Below are 18650 nucleotides of genomic sequence, written 5' to 3'. Positions count from 1 at the left end.
CTTTGAGTTAGAGTGTAGGGAAATGACAGAATAACTGCTCAGCTCTTCACCCATTCCTTGTTCATGACACTTGGAGGAAAGGACCAAATGTGGCTCAGTTTACACAGATCCCCTAAAGACAGTCCAGACGTGAGAAATGAGGAAAATATGTATGTCACTTGTGCGCCATTCTCCTATCGGACTATATTTTTACCCTGATTTTGTAAGTATGGTGCAGCTGTAACTTTGAACTTGGTCAGTATGTGGACTTGCTGCCTTATTTGTCCATTTCCTGTCGAATTTAACACTGCCCAAAACCATTAGAGTATTTAACAATCACAAAAGCCATAACTACCCATAAATATGAATTGAAGACAGACATAGTATTTACTGAAAGTGGACATTTTCTATAGGCTATTTCTTGCTTGTAAAATTTACAAATTACAACACAATAATAGTAAAACTCTTAATTTGTAAATTGTAATGTTGCTATTATAATAGTTCCTAGATGCTTTAATCAGAATCGGGGCCCCATTGTGTTAGGCACTGTGCAAACCTATAACATGGTTCCATTCTCAAAACGCTTGTAACTTAATATAAAAGGTTCACTTTGTGTTTAAATGACCTACAAAAAAGGATTTATCCGTTATTTTAAAATGTATAAAGGACACTTTTCAACAGGGTTTTTACCTGGAAAATGCTATGAGTGTCCAAATGGGTTTTCCTAGTGGACCTTGTGGATGAGGAACAGTAGGCAAGGTGGTTTTTGTGTGTATCATGAGTTATTCACCTTAATTGTAGAAGAGCAAGGGTTGTAGGTGTTCAACAAAGGTTTATCATGGAAGTTTTAAACTTTTTGGTGGTGTGTAAACAACCAACAGTTTGACTAAAATTTCCTTCATCCTTCCAATAGCTTAACTTTCATTTCCTGTGATGTTTCACTAGATCTTTAGTCTTCCAGATTAGACTGTGAATTACAGGTCACCTTTATAATCATAAAGCAGCAAAACTTGATACAATCCCAATTTTTTCCTTTATGGATTATCTTCGGGAGTGCATATCCTGTGTTAAACAGTTGCTTTCTAGTTCTATGTAATGAGCATCTTCATTCAAGATTCCCAGAACTAATTTGGCTGGCTGTCTTGTTTGAATTCATTCAACCACTTGTTTTTTCTGGCATGCATAGTTGAAAGCCAAGCTGTCTCTAATAGAACTCCGACTTGATACTTTCTGATTGTACTACTTTAGTTTAATGTGATGTCTGAAAAGTGAAGTAAATTATGGGTGAAGTCAGGTGCTATACTGGGAACTCATGTTCAGGCATGATTTCAATCAGGACTTGAAACTTAGGACCCGGGGTGAAAAGCTGGTGTATAGCTCACTACATACATCACTGGGAACAACTTTTTATTGGAGAGGCTTGCAAAGACCTTGCACTCAACTTGACAGCATTTCTGTGTGTAATGCAGTAGTGTTTGAATGCCACATCGGATCAATTCCAAAATTCCAGGGAACGTTCTAGGTATCAATGAGCAGAATGCAATTGATTTTAGGGGAAATGGGTGATACATTGAGCTGCTGTCATCTGTTTAGCACAGTCACTGCTTCAGGTACCTCTGCAGTTGTCTATAGATCAAACCACTGGTGTCTGGCACCTATTTAGTACCTTCTAGCATAACAATTCCGCTCCATCTGGTCCTGATAGTATTCAGCATGTGATGCCCTGGATGACTTATCTCCCAGACAGAAGAGAGATCCGAGCTCTCCCTGCTGGAAGCTGTGTGACGTGGATGCTCAGTCAGCAGGGACAGCCAGAAGAAGTAAGAGGAAGGAATGAAGTGTCCTCTCTCCTAGTGCCCTTCCTGGTCTGTAGGGGTAGGACACCAGTCATCCACTCCTCCTTTCCAATCCAGGGTTGGGGGGAGACACTAAGCCATTGGCATGGGTGAAGGTGGGAATGGAGGGAACAGGGACCCTGCTGTGGTGGGAGATGGAAATGGGTTGGGGGGGAGGAGGAGGAGACAGAGCGCCAGGTATGGTGGGGAAGAAGGCAGGACCCTCCTAAAGGAGAATGGAGGGGCAAAAGCCAAAGCATCAGGGAGGAAGTGGGGAAATTTTTGCAGAATCCCTGAAATAGAGGGGGATCGGGAGGGTGGCAATACAGGGAGCTTGTTGGGTGGAATGTAAGGATGCAAGGAACCCCTGGTGTGTTTAGTGAGCTTGGCCTACACAAACTACAAAGTGTGTGACCCACTACTTTGTATTAATGGCAAGTCAGCCTAGCTAGTTTTAATAGTAATGGTGGTCTTGCAGGTTCTGAAGTTGGACAGCATCAAGGTGCTTCCGCTTCTTGACTGACTTGCTAAATGGACTGTTAATACTTAAGATGACCTCCACTAAATGTTTTCCAGGATGTAGTATTAAACACCACATTTCAATAATCCAGCTTAATGTGGAAGAGCAAATCCATTAGGTGAGTTTTAAAAAGTTGTGATGCACCAACCAGCAATAAGGCATTTTGTGGGACGATATTAAAATTAACATAGCAGTGGTTTATATAGTTCCTGTACTTCTGTTGGCCTTGTGCCTTGTGTTAAGTATGTGCTGTGCAGATACAGCCATTTTGGCTGAAGGCTTTCCTCTGGAATGCAACTGCTGAAAACAAGGTGTATAGGTGGAAGCCTGAGTTTCCTGCTTACTTGCAGCATACTTAGCGGTCATTGCACTGTTTACCTATGCTAAAAATTGTTAGTCTGTAGAAGTACCGTGTATACTTTGGCCACTGATATTTGAGCACTAGTCCCACGGTCTGATATGAGCAGACAACTGAAGACTCCGCCAGTACATAATAAATCATTGATGGGAATTCTCTGCCTTAGTTTCGCTCAACTGAAATACCCAAACTTTCAGTTGTCCAAATGAGAATTTCCCATCTATTTCAAAATTTTGAATTACTGTAGCACAATCTGCCCGCACTTATGAAGATGAAAACATTTAATTTGCACTGCGCAAATGGATGAGTACAAAGTTGCTTTAATTTTTGTTTGTTCTGGTGTGGAAAGACTGGGTTACTAATAGCATAAGAGAACTGGCTGGAACAGAAGTGGGAAATCATCCGTGCCAATATTCCAGTTAACTGCTGGGAAACATCAAATATGTGTTTTAAAGTGAAAACCTAAAATTAACAAACATTTGATTGCTGAGAGAACCCTTTCTGTAAACAAGCACTTTGGGCCTTAGTAGTGGTTAAGTCCTTTACACATGAAGGAATTGGATGTAATCCAAACTATTGGCTGACAGTTGTGCACGCTGTGAGATAAACTAAAGCAGTAGTTCTCAACCAGGGGTACATGTGCCCTTGGGGATATGAAGAGGTCTTTCAGGAGGTATCAGCTCATGTAGATACTTTACAACAGGCTACATAAAAAAACCCAAAAACTAGCAAGTCAGGACAAACTAAAATTTCATACAGACAATGACTTGTTTATACTGCTCTATATGCTAGACACTGAAATCTAAGTACAATATTTATATTCCAATTGATTTTAGAATTATATGGTAAAGGAAAAAGTAAGCAATTTTTCAGTAATAGTGTGCTGTGACACTTTTTTGTATTTTTAGGTCTGATTTTGTAAGCAAGTCGTTTTTAAGTTAAATGAAACTTGGGGTACATGAGACAAATCAAACTTCTGAAAGGAGTCCAGTAATTGGGAAAGGTTGAGAACCACTGAACTAAAGAGATAAATTTGTTACAACAGTAGCCCTTGCAGTATCATCTTGCGTATGAAGTGCATAAGCTAACATGCTTGAGTTTTATGCTTTCTCCTGAGCTTACCTGAAACAGCAATAACTTTGTGTAGTAAGTTTTGTTTTTTTAAAAAGGGTTTTACTGATTACAATAAAACAGTTGACATAAATGGAGACTAAGGGCTTGTTTGGACTACAGGGATGTGAATAGCTGCGTGGGATCAAGTGCTGTGCTGTAACTGCTGTGTTAACGCTGTGGGTGCAAACTGAAAGGTTCCAAGGTCACTTTAACATAGTCCTCTTCAAACAGAAGTTAAGTGCCTTTTCTAGGAGGCAGAAGTTGAGTTGAAAGTATCTAGAAATGTCAACAGTTTCAGTGATGGTTTTTTATACAACACTATTAGTGGGTAATACATTTCTAAACTGCCATCACCTGCCCTTGTCCCTCCATACCACCCTATTAAGAAACCTATGTAGCTAATGAGGCATGTTGTAGTATGAATAAATAATTAGTTGTCTTTTGGAAAGCTACTACATGTTACTTTTAGTGTAAGCATGGCAGAAGGTATTCATTGTGCATTAGTATCTTCACACTGAGATGCAAAGAACATCATACATTCAGTGCCCATGCACACGGCCCCCCTCCCCCCCCCCAACCTGGAACAGTGTAAATTTAAGATCGATTTTTTTTTTTTTTAAGTTAGGCTGTCTGCTGTTCTGCACCTCAGAGGAAGCTAAGTTTCAGTGATGCTGCATGTTCATAGCTTGTAAAGAGTGTTGGGAATAAAAAGCAAGACCTAACATTTTATTATAGAGAATGTAGCTTTTTTTAAAAAAAATTATTTTCAGAGGTGCTGAGCATTTGCAGCTCCAATTGATTGCTGTGGAAACTGCTGGTCCTCTGCACATCTGAAAATCAGCTCAGTAGTCTTGAGTACTTTTATGCAAAAAAAAAAAAAAAACCATGCACTTTTCCTCAACAAATTTTAACTGTTGTGTTAGAGTAATATGTTCATATTAATACTGGTCATAGAGGGGACAGTGGTAGGTAAATATTTTGGATGGGGTAAGTACTTAACAGTTCTAGAAATGAAAAGCAACGGTAACTACCACACTCTACCCATATTGATTGGCTCTCCGAATGCATTTAAAAACTGACTAGAAATTTTTTTAGTAAACACTTTTAAAAACAAATGCACAGTAAAAGCCGTTTTATCCAGCACTTCAACTGGAAAACTCTATAAACGGTCATTTCTGATCTTCATTGACAGTCCAGATTATAATCTGGTTGGTGCGGAACTAGCAGGAGGTTGGGATGTGGGAGGGGGTGTGGAATGCGGGCTCTGGGAGGGAGTTTGCATGCAAGGTGGGGTGCCTGATCCAGGGGGCTGTTCACCTTGGGCAGTTCCCTGCAAGCAGCAAACTGTCCCGGCTGCTCTTAGGTGGAGGCACGGCAGGCGCTGTGCGCTGCCTCAGCTGCTGCCCATGCAGCTCCCATTGGTTGCTGTTCCTGGCCAATGGGAGCTGTGGAGGCAGTTCTCGGGGCAGGGGCAGAGCTGTCTGCCATGCCTCTGCCTAGGAGCAGCTGGGAGAGGTCAGAGCTGCCCCAGTTGAGCTGCCTCCAGATCCGGCACCTATGCCCCAAGCCTCCTCCCACACCCAAACTCCCTCCCAGAGCCCGTGACCCACACCTCCTCCTGCACCCCAGCCCTGCCCCCAAACTCCCTACCTCTAACTGCCATTTTTCACTTACCAGCACCCCCCCATTTCCACAACATGCTGGATAAAACTGCTTTTACTGTAATATATCTAAATGGTTAACTTAGCTGACAATTGCTTTCTGAGGTTTCCCTTGAATGGCTTCCCTATGTGCATGTGCTTTGTTTGACCCATTTTAAATATAAAGGAATAGAGTAGCAGGAAAATGCAGGCAAAGCCAAATAATGTACTTCAAATATGGAACACTGACAGCATCTGGAACATGTAGGGCAATAAACAGGAAGCAATCCACTAAAATAGCCATGCTTTTTCTACAAATGTATTTAAATTGCATAGTGTAGTGTGTCAGCAATCTAGTTGAAGAGACTGTGTATGTCAAATAATTACATGGGTTGGCTGCAGATTCCATCCTATTTTATCAAGCATAATATCATAGTGATGTTTAATTTACCCCTTAGAACCTCTTAACTAACATGTGCCTCGGAATTGGCAAAGCACAGATCTAATCCTGACTTCTACTTTCCATCCTGCTACATCTTCAAGTGTTTCCAAGAACTATAGTGAGGGAAGTTAAGTGTTCAGATCTCTGAAATCTAGGATTTGCTCTGGTCCCTTTCTATAGTTGGTTTAAGGTAAACTTAAAATGGCTCAACAGCTTGCTGGCGGGGTGTGTCTGTGTGTGTGTGCGCGCGCGCCGGGGGGGGAGGAATATTGGGTATCAAATGTTTTTTCCAGATTTGTGTATTGGGGCTTTCTGGATACTCACTCTAAAAAATAAATTCCACTTGGAATTTAACCAAAGGTATACTGCCTCAGATCTGTGCTACTCTGACAATATATACAGTAGAACCTATCTTAACCCAGTTCAGGGTATGTCGCGTAAAAAGTATCCAAATATCTTCCATTCTTCACAGGTCAGTGGGGTTGTATAAACTTATTTGCCACAAGTAAGACAGTCACTCAAAAATGAGCTTTATATAATCCTTGGTCTTCTGACGTATTTAATCCAGGAAATATTTTAAATGGCAGTTTGTGATGATGCTGGATTCCCAGCTATGGCGATTAGTGAGTCTTCACCAGCTATGTGGCAGCTTGCTCCTGAAACTCCTGGTTTCCTTCACCAGTTCAAATGAAATATATTAATGCTCAAGTGGTAGAAAGCTGCTTTAAACTGATCATTTCTATTAGGAAAGTAAAATGCTGAGTAATACCTGGAAACCTGTTTGTGAAAATTCTAATGAATGTCCTGGATATGAGTTCAGTTTCACTTTTCAAGCCAATGATCAGGAGGAGGAGGAGAGGTGAAAGTGAGCTAAAAAAAAATTGGGGAATTTTACAGTGATCATTTGGGTTTCCCCAGTGCACTTAATCCTTCTGACTACAGCTTGAACAGCTGGCACAGTGAAATTCTGACCTCTAGTGCTAAAGAGCTATTCACTGGAAAAGCCAATTTCTGTATCTGGGTTGCTACACTAGAGCATCTCTGTACTCAGTACTTCAATTTAGCTAAATAAAATGGAGCAGGAAATAATTGCTTGTTTCCAAATTCTGTAGCCTTCTGATCTTTTGTGAAGACATGACTGGTTACAATGTAAATTTGATGCGTAGGCAGTTGATAGATTTTTAAAAGTGGTTCCCTAATGTATACTTTTTATCTGCTACCCCAACAGTGTTGTGTGGCACTCTACAGCAGTGGTTTTCAAACTTTTTTTTTCTCATATGACCCAGTTGAAGAAAATTGTTGATGTCTGTAACCCAACATAATTATATCTTTTTGACTAGTTTTCATAAAATCATAATATTGCAATACATTCCAGCTTAACCCACTTCACAGAACTAAGACTATCCTTAGTAAGCCTATGGTAAGGAGTGTGGGAGGTGGCCCAGGGTGGGGTGCAGGGGTGAGGGCTCTAGGACGGAGCTGGGGTTGAGGGGGCTCAGGACTGGGGCAGAGGGTTGGGATGCAGGGGGGTGAGGGCTCTGGCTGGGGGTGCAGGCTCTGGGGTGGGGCCAGGGATGAGGAGTTTGGGGTGCAGGCAGGACTCCCTCCAAGCCCTCTCCCCACTGGCAGCAGCTAGCTCCAGGGGAGGGGGAGGGGTGTGTGTGTGTGTGTGTCCCTCTCCCTCTCGGCAGGCAGCACGGAGCTGGCCCCGCAGCAGCCCTGCAAGCTCCAACTTGCTCCCCTCCCCAATTCCTGCTCACCCCCTACCTCTCTCCTCTCCAGGTCCCTTCTGCGCAGCAACAATCTTTATCATTTGAATCAGCAAGGCGACCCAGTACTTTGAAAAACACTGCTCTACAGTGTATATTGATTTTTGTGTACACAGTGCATTCAATTTGTTCAATTCTGGAGTGTTTGTGTCTTAACAAGCAGTTCAGTGGTCAAATAGCCTCCCGGTTTACCCTACAGTTGCGCATGCAACCCAGAAACTGCGTAATAATTTATATGAAGGCACTGTCTTTGGATCTGTGTGATTTCTGGATGGAATACGATACAACATAGCAGTGGGAAAGTGCCTGTCAAAGTTAAATAGACCTGTCTAAACTGGTTTTCAAATTTTAAATCCTCTGCATTTAAATAAGAATAAGACTCCAAGTTGAAGGCACAAAAATCAAAGGAAGTTTAGGCTGAAGTTGTCTGGGACATGCCTAACATCCTAAAATGATGCTAGGCATCAAACAAGAGATGCAAAATTATGCAAGCAAGCTTTCTACCTAGCTCAACCTTGGGTTTTTTATTTCTGGATTTAATTTGGACTCTTGAGCACTACTTTTCTCTCTTGTTCTAATAAAATGTCAGAACTGTGGGTTGAATGGGCTTAGAAGCTGACTGATGATCACTGTTGCATTATATTGTGAACATCCAGTTAGCATTTTTCTAAGTGTATACTCCAGTAAACCCCCTCTGCTTAGGATTTGACATTACTGTACTTCCATAATACAAGCTGTCTACCTGTATGTGGACACTCTGTGAAAGTGCTTAAAAAAAAAATTCAAGCTACTGAGAATGCTGGTTTTGCTTTAAACTAGAGGAACCTAAATTGCAAAACAGGCTGGATTTTTATTTCAATGCACCTTGCTTCCTTACCAAACCTTAAGAGTCAGTTTTAAGATGCTGGTTTGTACCCACTTCTAGTTTTTAACTGTAACTAGAATCTATCTAGTTGAAATCTAAAGGTCTATTTGTTACTTTTTTATTTAAAAAAAAAAAGCTCCTCTACGGCTTCAGGCATGCTAACCCACCATTAGTACAATAAAATTCTCTTATCAAGGTTCTGGTTTATGTGGCAGGATTACGCAGCTCTGCAAAATGTAAGCCTCCGAATACCTGAATTTGTGAAGTGCTCAGATGCCACGGCAACAAGTGTAGTATAAATACCCAGGTTGGTAGACAAGTTAGTCTGCCTGAAGTAGAATTTCTATTTCCTCCACCAACCAAGTCCTTCAAAACTGCCAACAAATATTCCTTGTGCCTATTCACAAGCTTTGTGCCGTGTACAGGTATTGATGTAAATGTTCTTTAGTTACCTCTTTATGCTGTGATCCAGATAGTCCCACTAACGTGCTTGGAACATTAGAAAATTTCTCTTACTGGGGCCAAAAGGCTTAACCTATTTTGAGGTTTAAAAAAAGGAAACTGATAATATTGGCCACTGAATTCTTAAGTGATTTTTAATTGTCGGTGGTGATTATTTAAACAGTTAATTAAGACATCTCGGGACTTTGACTTGAGTTAGAGCTACATGAAGTTGAGGCAGTTGCTTGCCTGTCTTTCCCTCTCTATTTACAAGGATTGCCAGTCCAATGAACCTCAGTCCTGATCTTCAAATTCTCCTGTTCAAGTACCACTCTGCTCACGAGACCCAATAATGGAGCTAAAAACTGTGTAGATTTGTCAGGTGCTTAATGGCCATTGAAGCACTAACAAAAAATGATCAACTTTGTTTCCTTTAAGACTGAAATCACTTTGGACCACCAAACCTTCCAGTGTGAAAGACTAACATGGATTAATTTGCTGGTCTCCATGTGTTCTGTTACATGAAAACTGAGATTCACTTTATTTGTTGCAGGCTCACATTAAATTTCCTATCGACTATCCATATTCACCGCCTACCTTCAGATTCCTGACCAAAATGTGGCATCCCAACATTTATGAGGTAAGATACTTTTAGTGGTTCTTTTTATCTTCAGGTGTACTAGACATGGTTTTAGTTTTGAGACTTACATAATGCATTCAACGTTTGCTTGTCTTCAGTCACAATTAAGCCACATTCTAGCTGTTATAACTTAGGCTTCATATGTAAAAAGCTAAATCTAGATTTTTCTGGTAAGCACTCTAATTCAGAGAGCGGTGTTCAACCCTTGCAGATAACCCCAGGTGTAATTGCCTCAAATTTACTACAGTTGTGAAGCTCTGCTGTTACTTGGAATGTTGGCAGTTCCCTGTTTTTTCCATCCAGAATCGTTTGGGATCTTATTAATGGCTAGCAATTTCTCCAATCAACTTTTTATCTGACATGGCTTCGTCAGAAATTTGACGAACAGTGAACTTTTAATTTTAATCTAAATCTTATTTTGAAGCTGTTTTTCCTTTGGTATTAAAGCAATAAATAGGCGACTGTTAGGGTTTGGGGTTGTATACTGTGTAAGCAAGCTAGAGAGTTGAGATTTTTCAAATGTATGGGGAAAGCTTGCCTCACGTTTAACTAAATGTGAATGCTCTTCCCTCCAGTTATGCTCTCCCCTGCACTCCAGAAAATCCTTACTCTTCATCACTAACTATTGTAGATAATTTCATGATAAATTATAGTGGTTGGTCTAGCCTCTTCAGCAGTTAGTGAAACTAGAGAGACCCTTTTTACTATATCACACTTCCTGATCTTTCAAGTACCATGTCAGTCTTAATTAACTATTGGTCTTGGGTTAAGGAATTTAGCAGTCTGCATCAGGCATCGTGAGACCTATCCAAGAAGCAGCTCTAGGCAGATCCAGCTCTTTGTCAGTGCAAACAAATGTGACACTTAGTGTGGATTTCTGGATTCTTATGGAAACTCTTTATCTTCCTCCTTTTTATGACCTGTACTTTTTCTTAGCATGTTTTAGTCTGTAAAGCCTTTGCCACTGGAGACCTTGCAGCAGCACTGTATGTTTGACAGTGTGTGTGCATGTCACAGAATTCACAGAAGTACCTAACTTCAGCAGTCTTGTTTGGAAGTTGAGAGCCTATTCTGAAATTTTAGATTGACCTTTAGTGGAGGAGTCCAGACAAATCCTTGGGGAACCTTCCGCCTTTGACTATCTTAACAAATTTCTGTTCTTAATCTTTAGTCTTGTCAGTCCTCTCTCATGAGAAATAAGTGCACTCCAAGGATACTGCCCACTCCCCCCCTTCAAAAATTTTCTACCTTGTAAACCCTCCCTTCTTTCAACAATGGCCTTAATACAGTCTTTCCTACGATGAATAATATTCATATATGCTTCTGCGTAATGGGCTCAATAGAAAATGAGGAAGGCGTTCCTTCCTAGGGTCTGAGCACGCTTCTTGGATCTCTTGAGGAATGAGGACTGCAGCCCAAGTCTTGGACTTGGATGCCCTTACTCCAACATTGAAGTGCATTGTGCTGCTCCTGAATGCCCAGTCCTGAACAAATGGTCTTAAACGTTGTTTTCTCAGTAATCTCTCTAGACTGGAGGCTAGTTATTGAGCTGATGGCTTAGTATTACCTGTTTGACTGGTGGCTTTTCCAGATCTGTACTGGCAAATAAGATCATACTCCATATTAATTTCTTGGTGCTGAGGAGGGGGGCTGCTTTCTTATGCAAAGGACTATCCTGGGTTCAGATAGTACATGGTGATTGGTATCCTTGTAGTGGCACTTGGAAAATCTTCCAGCTTTTGTCGCCTCCTCTTATTTAAAAACTTAAAACAGGAGATTAAACATATGGCTACGAAGATGTTTTCCTTTCTCAGGGCTCTGCTTCAATGGCATTAGATTTTTGTGACCCGTAAGACCAATTAAAAACTAGGGCTGTCAAGCAGTTAAATAGAATTGTGATTAATTGCACTGTTAATAGTAGAATACCATTTATTTAAATATATTTGGATGTCTTCTACATTTTCAAATATATTGATTTCAGTTACAACACAGAATACAAAATGTACAGTAGTCACTTTATATTTTTTATTACAAATATTTGCACTGTAAAAAACAAGATAGTATTTTTCAAACCTAATACAAGTACTGTAGTGCAGCTCTTTATCATGACGGTTGAACTTACAAAAGTAGAATTGTTAAAAAATAAAACCGTGTAAAACTTTAGAGCCTATAAAGTCCACTCAGTCCTACTTCTTGTCTGTCTCAACAATTGGCTGAACAAGTTTGTTTACATTTGCAGGAGATAATGCTGCCTGCTTTTGGTTTACAATATCACCTGAAAGTGAGAACAGGCGTTTGCATGGCACTGTTGTAGCCAGTATTGCAAGGTTTTTATGTGCTAGTTGCGCTAAAGATTCCTATGTCCCTTCGTCTTCAACCACCATTCCAGAGGACATACGTTCATGCTGATAATGGGTTCTGCTCGATAACTATTTAAAGCAGTGTGGACCATCTGAGTCAGTACGACAAGCAGAAGATTGATTTTCTGTTTTGGTGGTTCTGGTTGCTCTTTTAAGACATCTGAAAGCATGCTCCACACCTCTTCCCTCTCAGATTTTGGAAGGCGCTTCAGATTCTTAAACCTTGGGTCAAGTGCTGTAGATATCTTCAGAAATCTCACATTGGTACCTTCTTTTGTTTTGTCAAATCTGCAATGAAAGTGTTCTTAACACAAACATGTGCTGGATCATCATCCAAGACTGCTGTAACATGAAATATATGGCAGAATGAGGGCAAAACAGAGTAGGAGACATACAATTCTTCCCCAAGGAGTTCAGTCATAAATTTAATTAACACATTCATTTTTTAATGAGGGTTATCAGCACAGAAGCATGTCTTCTGGAATGGTGGCCGAAGTATGAAGAAGCATACAAAAGTTTTAGCATATCTGACACACACATACCTTGCAATGCCAATTACAAAAGCCTGCCATGCAAACACCTGTTCTCACTTTCCGGTGACATAAATAAGTGGGGCAGCATTATCTCCCATAAATGTAAACAAACTTGCTTTAGTGATTGGCTGAACAAGTAGTAGGACTCAGTGGACTTGTAGGTTCTCAAGTTTTATATTTTGTTTTTTAAATGCAGTTATGTAACAAATCTACATTTGTAAGTTGGACACTCATGATAGAGATTGCACTTCTGTACTTGTATGAGGTGAATTGAAAAATACTATTCCTTTTGTTTATCATTTTTACAGTGCAAATATTTGTAATAAAAAATAATACATGAGCACTGTCTACTTTGCATTCTGTTGACAGGTTTCAGAGCGGTAGCCATCAGATTAGGCCTGAATAAAGACTGGGAGTGGTTGGGTCATTACAAAGCCTAAACTTAATTTCCCCATTACTAATTTCTCCCTACTGTACTCTCACCTTCTTGTCAACTGTCTGTAATGGGCCACTGTTACCACTTCAAAAGTTATTTTTCCTCCCTTGGTATCCTGCTGTTAATTGATTTATCTCGTTAAACTGACCCCACGCTTGGTAAAGCAACTCCCATCCTTTCATGTAGTTATACCTGCTCCTGTATTTTCACTTCATGCATCTGGTGAAGTGGGCTCTAGCCCACGAAAGCTTATGCCCAAATAAATTTGTTAATCTCTAAGGTGCCACAAGGACTCCTCATTGTTTTTGTATTCTGTGTTGTAATTGAAATAATTATATTTGAAAATGTAGAAAAACATCCAAAATATTTAATAAATTTCAAGTGGTATTGTTTAACAGTGCAATTAAAACTGCAATTAATCACAATTATTTTTTTTTAGTTAATCGCGTGAGTTAACTGCAATTAATCAACAGCCCTAATAAAAACTAATCCATACTGAATAGGGAGTGGGTTTAGCTGTGGATTCATAATCCCCAAATCCTCACTCAGGAAGTGAGGGCATGTGAGGATGTGCCAGTTCAGTTATCTGAATTCCCAAAGTGAACCAAAGTTTTTTTAACCCTTCTTGGGTTGAAGTAGAAAGACCTTTCCCCAGTAGTTATGAGTGGGGGGAAAAGATGGCATTCCTATAACTAAAGGAAGAAACTAGCTTAAAACTCTGTTCTTGTTTTTGGAGGTCACTTTTTGAGCAAAGATATGGAAGCTGTGAAAGTAAAAACTATATGTGAAACTAAGGACCACGAAGCTTCCTGAAATCAAAAACCTGGAGTAGTATTTCAATTGGCTGGCTGTGGTGTGTACTGCAAGACTAAGTGATTATCAGGAGGAGGAACTGGGACACCTACAGTTGCATGTGATGGCATGCTGCTGCCAAGAGTGGACTGAATCAAGGTACTGCAGACAAAAGGAACCAAATATTCAGTTTTGCTGATGAATGCACATGAGGAGGTGTCAGAGACAGCATTCTGATTACAGTAGTGAGAGCATAAAAGTAAACCTTAATTCAATTATACCCCGGTAGGAATAATACCGGTAGATATTTTCCATATTGAGCTTCTGTTAGGCCATCTAGTCCACAATCTTGACAATGCTATGTTTAAGCCCAATTTCTGATGCCCCAATCAATGTGGCTTCAATTTGCCACGAGAAATAAGTTTAAATAAGTCTAAGTTTAATAAGCTAACTCAGGATGTTTTTTCTAATATTCAGTCTAACTTTTCCCTTGTATTACATCCAGTTACTTTTAGTTATGCCCCATTATGCAGTCCTCAGGTCCTTTCCATCCTCTGTTTACAGCTTTCAAATATTTATCCTGTTCTTATGTCCCCTTACCTATATTTAAATGGTTTTAAAATCTCTTAATCCGTATGGCCCCCTATTCACTTTTGTTCTTCTCTGAACTCCTTCTCATCTGTCTGAAGCGTGAAGCTTCACACATGTGATGTTAAACTTCCCACCACTTTTGAGCACTGGAAAAAGGAACTTCCCCTTTCCCTCTCTTCTGTTCCACAGAATAGTTGCTAGTCTGAGCACTACTTGTGGGTTAGACCAGCTCTCACTCCATCACTGGAGCAGGGGTAGGCAACCGATGGCACGTGTGCCAAAGGCGGCACACGAGCTGATTTTCAGTGGCACTCACACTGCCCGGGTCCTGGCCACAGGTCCTCGGGGCTCTGCATTTTAATTTAATTTTAAATGAAGCTTCTTAAACATTTTAAAAACCTTATTTACTTTACATACAACAATAGTTTAGTTTTATATATTATAGACTTATAGAAAGAGACCTAAAAATGTTAATGTATTACTGGCATGTGAAACCTTAAATTAGAGTGAATAAATGAAAACTTGGCACACCACTTCTGAAAGATTGCCGACCCCTGTACTAGACAAAGCCAACAGTGCTGAGGTACAGGAGGGAATACCATGTATGAGACGTTAGTTCCTCAGCAGATGATTTTGTATAATGGAAGGTGTCAACGGGCTTGGACAGTCCATCCATATTACAGCAACATTTCCCAAGTAAATGTAAGCTTCTAGATGTTGTATTAATCCTATGGCCCACAAGGGTTTGATTAGTGTTTTCTATTGCTTATGTAGTTTCAGCTCTGAAGTCTTGTCACAATGCAGTGCTGCTATAGTTAACAGAGGGAGTCTGAACTCGGCAAAAAGCCTCCAGAGCAGGGTTCGGCAACCTTTCAGAAGTGGTGTGCCGAATAAAGCAGAAAACTTAATTTAAATTATCTGTTTTAATCTTGGTTTGTATTTGTATATTTTCTTTCCTAAAGAGAGGCTGATTTTCATTGGTAACCATTAAAAGATGGCCTTTACGCTAAAGCTGCTTTTTGCTAGCTGGGAGGATACACGATATTGATTTAGTTAAGCAATTATATAGTGTAATTTATCCAGAGTCTTAATTTTTAGAATAGAAAATCATGAATGTTTTATTTTACTAAATGATAGATTTTTTTTAATTTGATTTGTCAAGCTGTATTTGGAAACTAAAATGCACAAAAACAGCATTTTTAAATTTAAAACTTTTTAGAAAAAAAAAAGTACCTTAAATGTGCTGGATACACAGACACTTTCAGAAAGTTTATCCAAACACGCTTTGCTTTAAAACTGATTTTTATTAAGCAAGGGAAGTACTAGCTGTAGTTTAATTAATTGAGATGGCTGATTTGTTTCTGGTTACCATGTCCTTCAAGATCTTAGAATTAGTAGATCTCATACCTAGGTTTTATTGATAGTTTGGAAGAGGAAAACAAGCTTTCCTGTTTTAACTCCTAGTTTTTCTTAACTTTTTTGAATGAACCTAGTAATTGAACCTAAACCAATTGAATAAACTGAAATGAGGCAAGTATTCTTTCAGCAGCTACAGAAGAGGCTACTGCTGTCAAACACTGGTTTACACTTACAGGGGGAGGGATAGCTCAGTGGTTTGAGCATTGGCCTGCTAAAGCTAGGGTTGTGAGTTCACTCCTTGAGGGGGCCACTTAGGGATCTGGGGCAAAAATTGGTCCTGCTAGTGAAGGCAGGGGGCTGGACTCGATGACCTTTCAAGGTCCCTTCCAGTTCTAGGAGATTGGTATATCTCCAATCATTTTATTTTATTTTTTTTAGTTTCTGGTGTCAGGTGCTTAGCCAGTGACTTCCACCAGTTCAGTTGTCTCATTTTGTCTTTAAAACTTGGTAACAAACATGTACTGCTTAAAGTCATTTACGTTTAAAAATATTTGTAAATCTAGGTCTTAACGTAGTTTGACATAATTTCAAATTTAATTTAAACACTTTTTTTTATTTTTATCTGCATAAATCCACTTGTAACATGTTTCATGCCAAAGAAGGGGGTGGTTATGCTAATAGGGAATGTTACTGAAAGTGGCAAAAAACTGGGCTTTTCCTTGAGTTAATCTGAGAATCAGAAATGAAACTTTCTTCTCATTTTTTGAGGAAATGCCAAAAAAATTGAAGTTCCACCTAATATTTAATAGGCTTTGCTTCCACTGAATAATGCCACCACAGTGTATTGAGTTCATCTTTGTGGTATGCCACAGGACTGTGGTGGTCCATAATGAATCAGTGTTCAGTCTGTCCCGTAGAAGAGGTCACAAACCACAGGGCAATATAAAGCTTTTAAATTCATGCCTAGTTCCTATTTGTGTCATTTGGAGTTGGGCTGTAGATTACACCCTTACAGACACACAGTCCTTTTAATTATGTGCTGTGAAAGTACCTCTTTCTTCCTCTGGGATGCTGGGAGGGAGTCTATGTAACCTTCAGAGAGCATCTCTTCTGTTTCTCTCCTCTCCCTGATGATCTTGCATGGTGCAGGAGCCCATTTAAGAGTTCATCATGCTATCTGGTCAGTTTACTCTGCTCCCAGTGAGGAGCACTGCTGTGATTCCCTGGGTTAGGACAGAATGCCAAACTCAGCTGAGCACCTTAGCATGGGAGTGGTGTTCAGTTGCTGATGACAGGAAGTGAGCCTAGCCTGGATGAGGGAGCAAATGTGAATGGTCTTATGTTTACAAACTTATTTTGCAGGTGTGACTTTAGAAGAGGGTCAGTATATGTGCTCAACTTCTAGTTGTGATGTTCTGAGATCTTAACCTATACTTTAAAAAATTTCATATTGTAATCCCTCTGAAGTTTTCTCTGACCGAGAGAGTGCCATTTTATACTTTATAAAACTCTCGGTAGTCCTCTCGCGTTTTATCCTCTCAAAAGGAAGCAAAGTAATATAAGTTTATTAGGTTTCAGAGTAGCAGCCGTGTTAGTCTGTATCCGCAAAAAAAACAGGAGTACTTGTGGCACCTTAAAGACTAACAAATTTATTGTAGCATGAGCTTTCGTGAGCTAAAGCTCACTTCTTCGGATGCATAGAATGGAACACACAGACAGGAGATATTTATACATAGGCCACTGTGTTCTCATAGGGTTTCAGTGATTTGGCTGGATATTTCAGTAGCCATTTGGAACTACGTAACTTCTTGTCATGCCTGGAATCCCCTGTGACTGCAGTTGACCGTTTTTATAGCAACACCTTATGAACTGTAAATTTTGGGGGGATTTATGTGACTTTTGGTATTTGTTACCTTTTGTCTTTAAATAAAGACTGCAGCAATTCAAAATGGTTAACCCTCTTGAATAGAAATTGGAGTGTTGCATAGTAGGGTGGATTGTTTTAAATCAGATCACTTAAAATGAGTGTTTTTTAATCCACGATTTAAGCAGGAAACTTTGATTTAAATCAGTCTTAATCTTGTTTTGCATTTGTGTATTTTTATTTATTTAAGTTATAGTAGACCCTCAGAGTTGCAACCATTTTGGGAATGAAGGATGTTTGTAACTCTGAACAAAACGTTATGGTTGTTTTTTCAAAAGTTTACAACTGAACGTTGACTTAATACAGCTTTGAAACTTTTACGCAGAAGAAAAATCATGCTTTAAACCATCTTAATTTAAATGAAATAAGCACAAACAGTTTCCTTACCTTGTCAAATCTTTTTTAAACTTTCGTTTTTTCTTTTTCTAATAGTTTACATTTAACACAGTAGTGCACTGTATTTGGTGGGTTTTTTTGCGCTCTGCTGCTGCCTGATTGCATACTTCCGATTTCCTAATGAGGTGTGTGGTTGACTGGTCAGTTCGTAACTATGGTGTTCTGAGATTCTACTGTATTTTCCTAAAGAGAGGTTGATTCTCATTGGTTTGGTAGCCATTAAAATATATTGACTTGTGACTAAATATAACCTTTACATGAGATTCCTCTCTTGCTTAAAAAAAAAACAAAAAAACCCTTTTAATCTACCCTATTGTTCACTAGTCTACTTCTGAGGCACACTGCGCATATGCTAAGGTGGCAGGTGACCAGGATTCATCTCCAAATTTGATCCGCTGGTTGGATCGTTAGCTTCCCCAGCTTGGTTCGGGTACTGACGGGGAGTGCGACGTGAATGCTGATCCAGTTTACACAAACTGCGAATTTACATTGTCTTCATGCACAAAGGCCTTCATTTGAAATGTGTAAAATGGCTAAAGAAGAATTTGGTGGTATTCCTGGCCCTTTTACAACTGCACAGGTTTGCCATACTTTACTGTTTAATAAATATTTTGATCTTGGGTAAAATTGCCCAGGAACCTATCCCAAGTGGCTGAA

At 39.7% G+C, this 18650-nt stretch overlaps 1 protein-coding gene across 4 annotated transcripts in view; it reads left to right on the top strand.

Annotated features, from left to right (window-relative positions):
• UBE2R2 (ubiquitin conjugating enzyme E2 R2) overlaps window positions 1-18650 on the top strand; it is a 102030-nt gene that overhangs the window by 69915 nt on the left and 13465 nt on the right. For all 4 annotated transcript variants that reach the window (XM_045020728.1, XM_045020726.1, XM_045020727.1 and 1 more), the window contains exon 2: window positions 9516-9602. In XM_045020728.1, coding sequence (XP_044876663.1) covers window positions 9516-9602 — 87 coding nt within the window. The remainder of the gene's footprint in view (window positions 1-9515; window positions 9603-18650) is intronic.

The sequence above is a fragment of the Mauremys mutica genome, chromosome 6, assembly GCF_020497125.1.
Source record: "Mauremys mutica isolate MM-2020 ecotype Southern chromosome 6, ASM2049712v1, whole genome shotgun sequence".
In the NCBI taxonomy this organism is placed as follows: domain Eukaryota; kingdom Metazoa; phylum Chordata; order Testudines; family Geoemydidae; genus Mauremys; species Mauremys mutica.
This window is presented reverse-complemented; position numbering and strand designations above follow the sequence as displayed.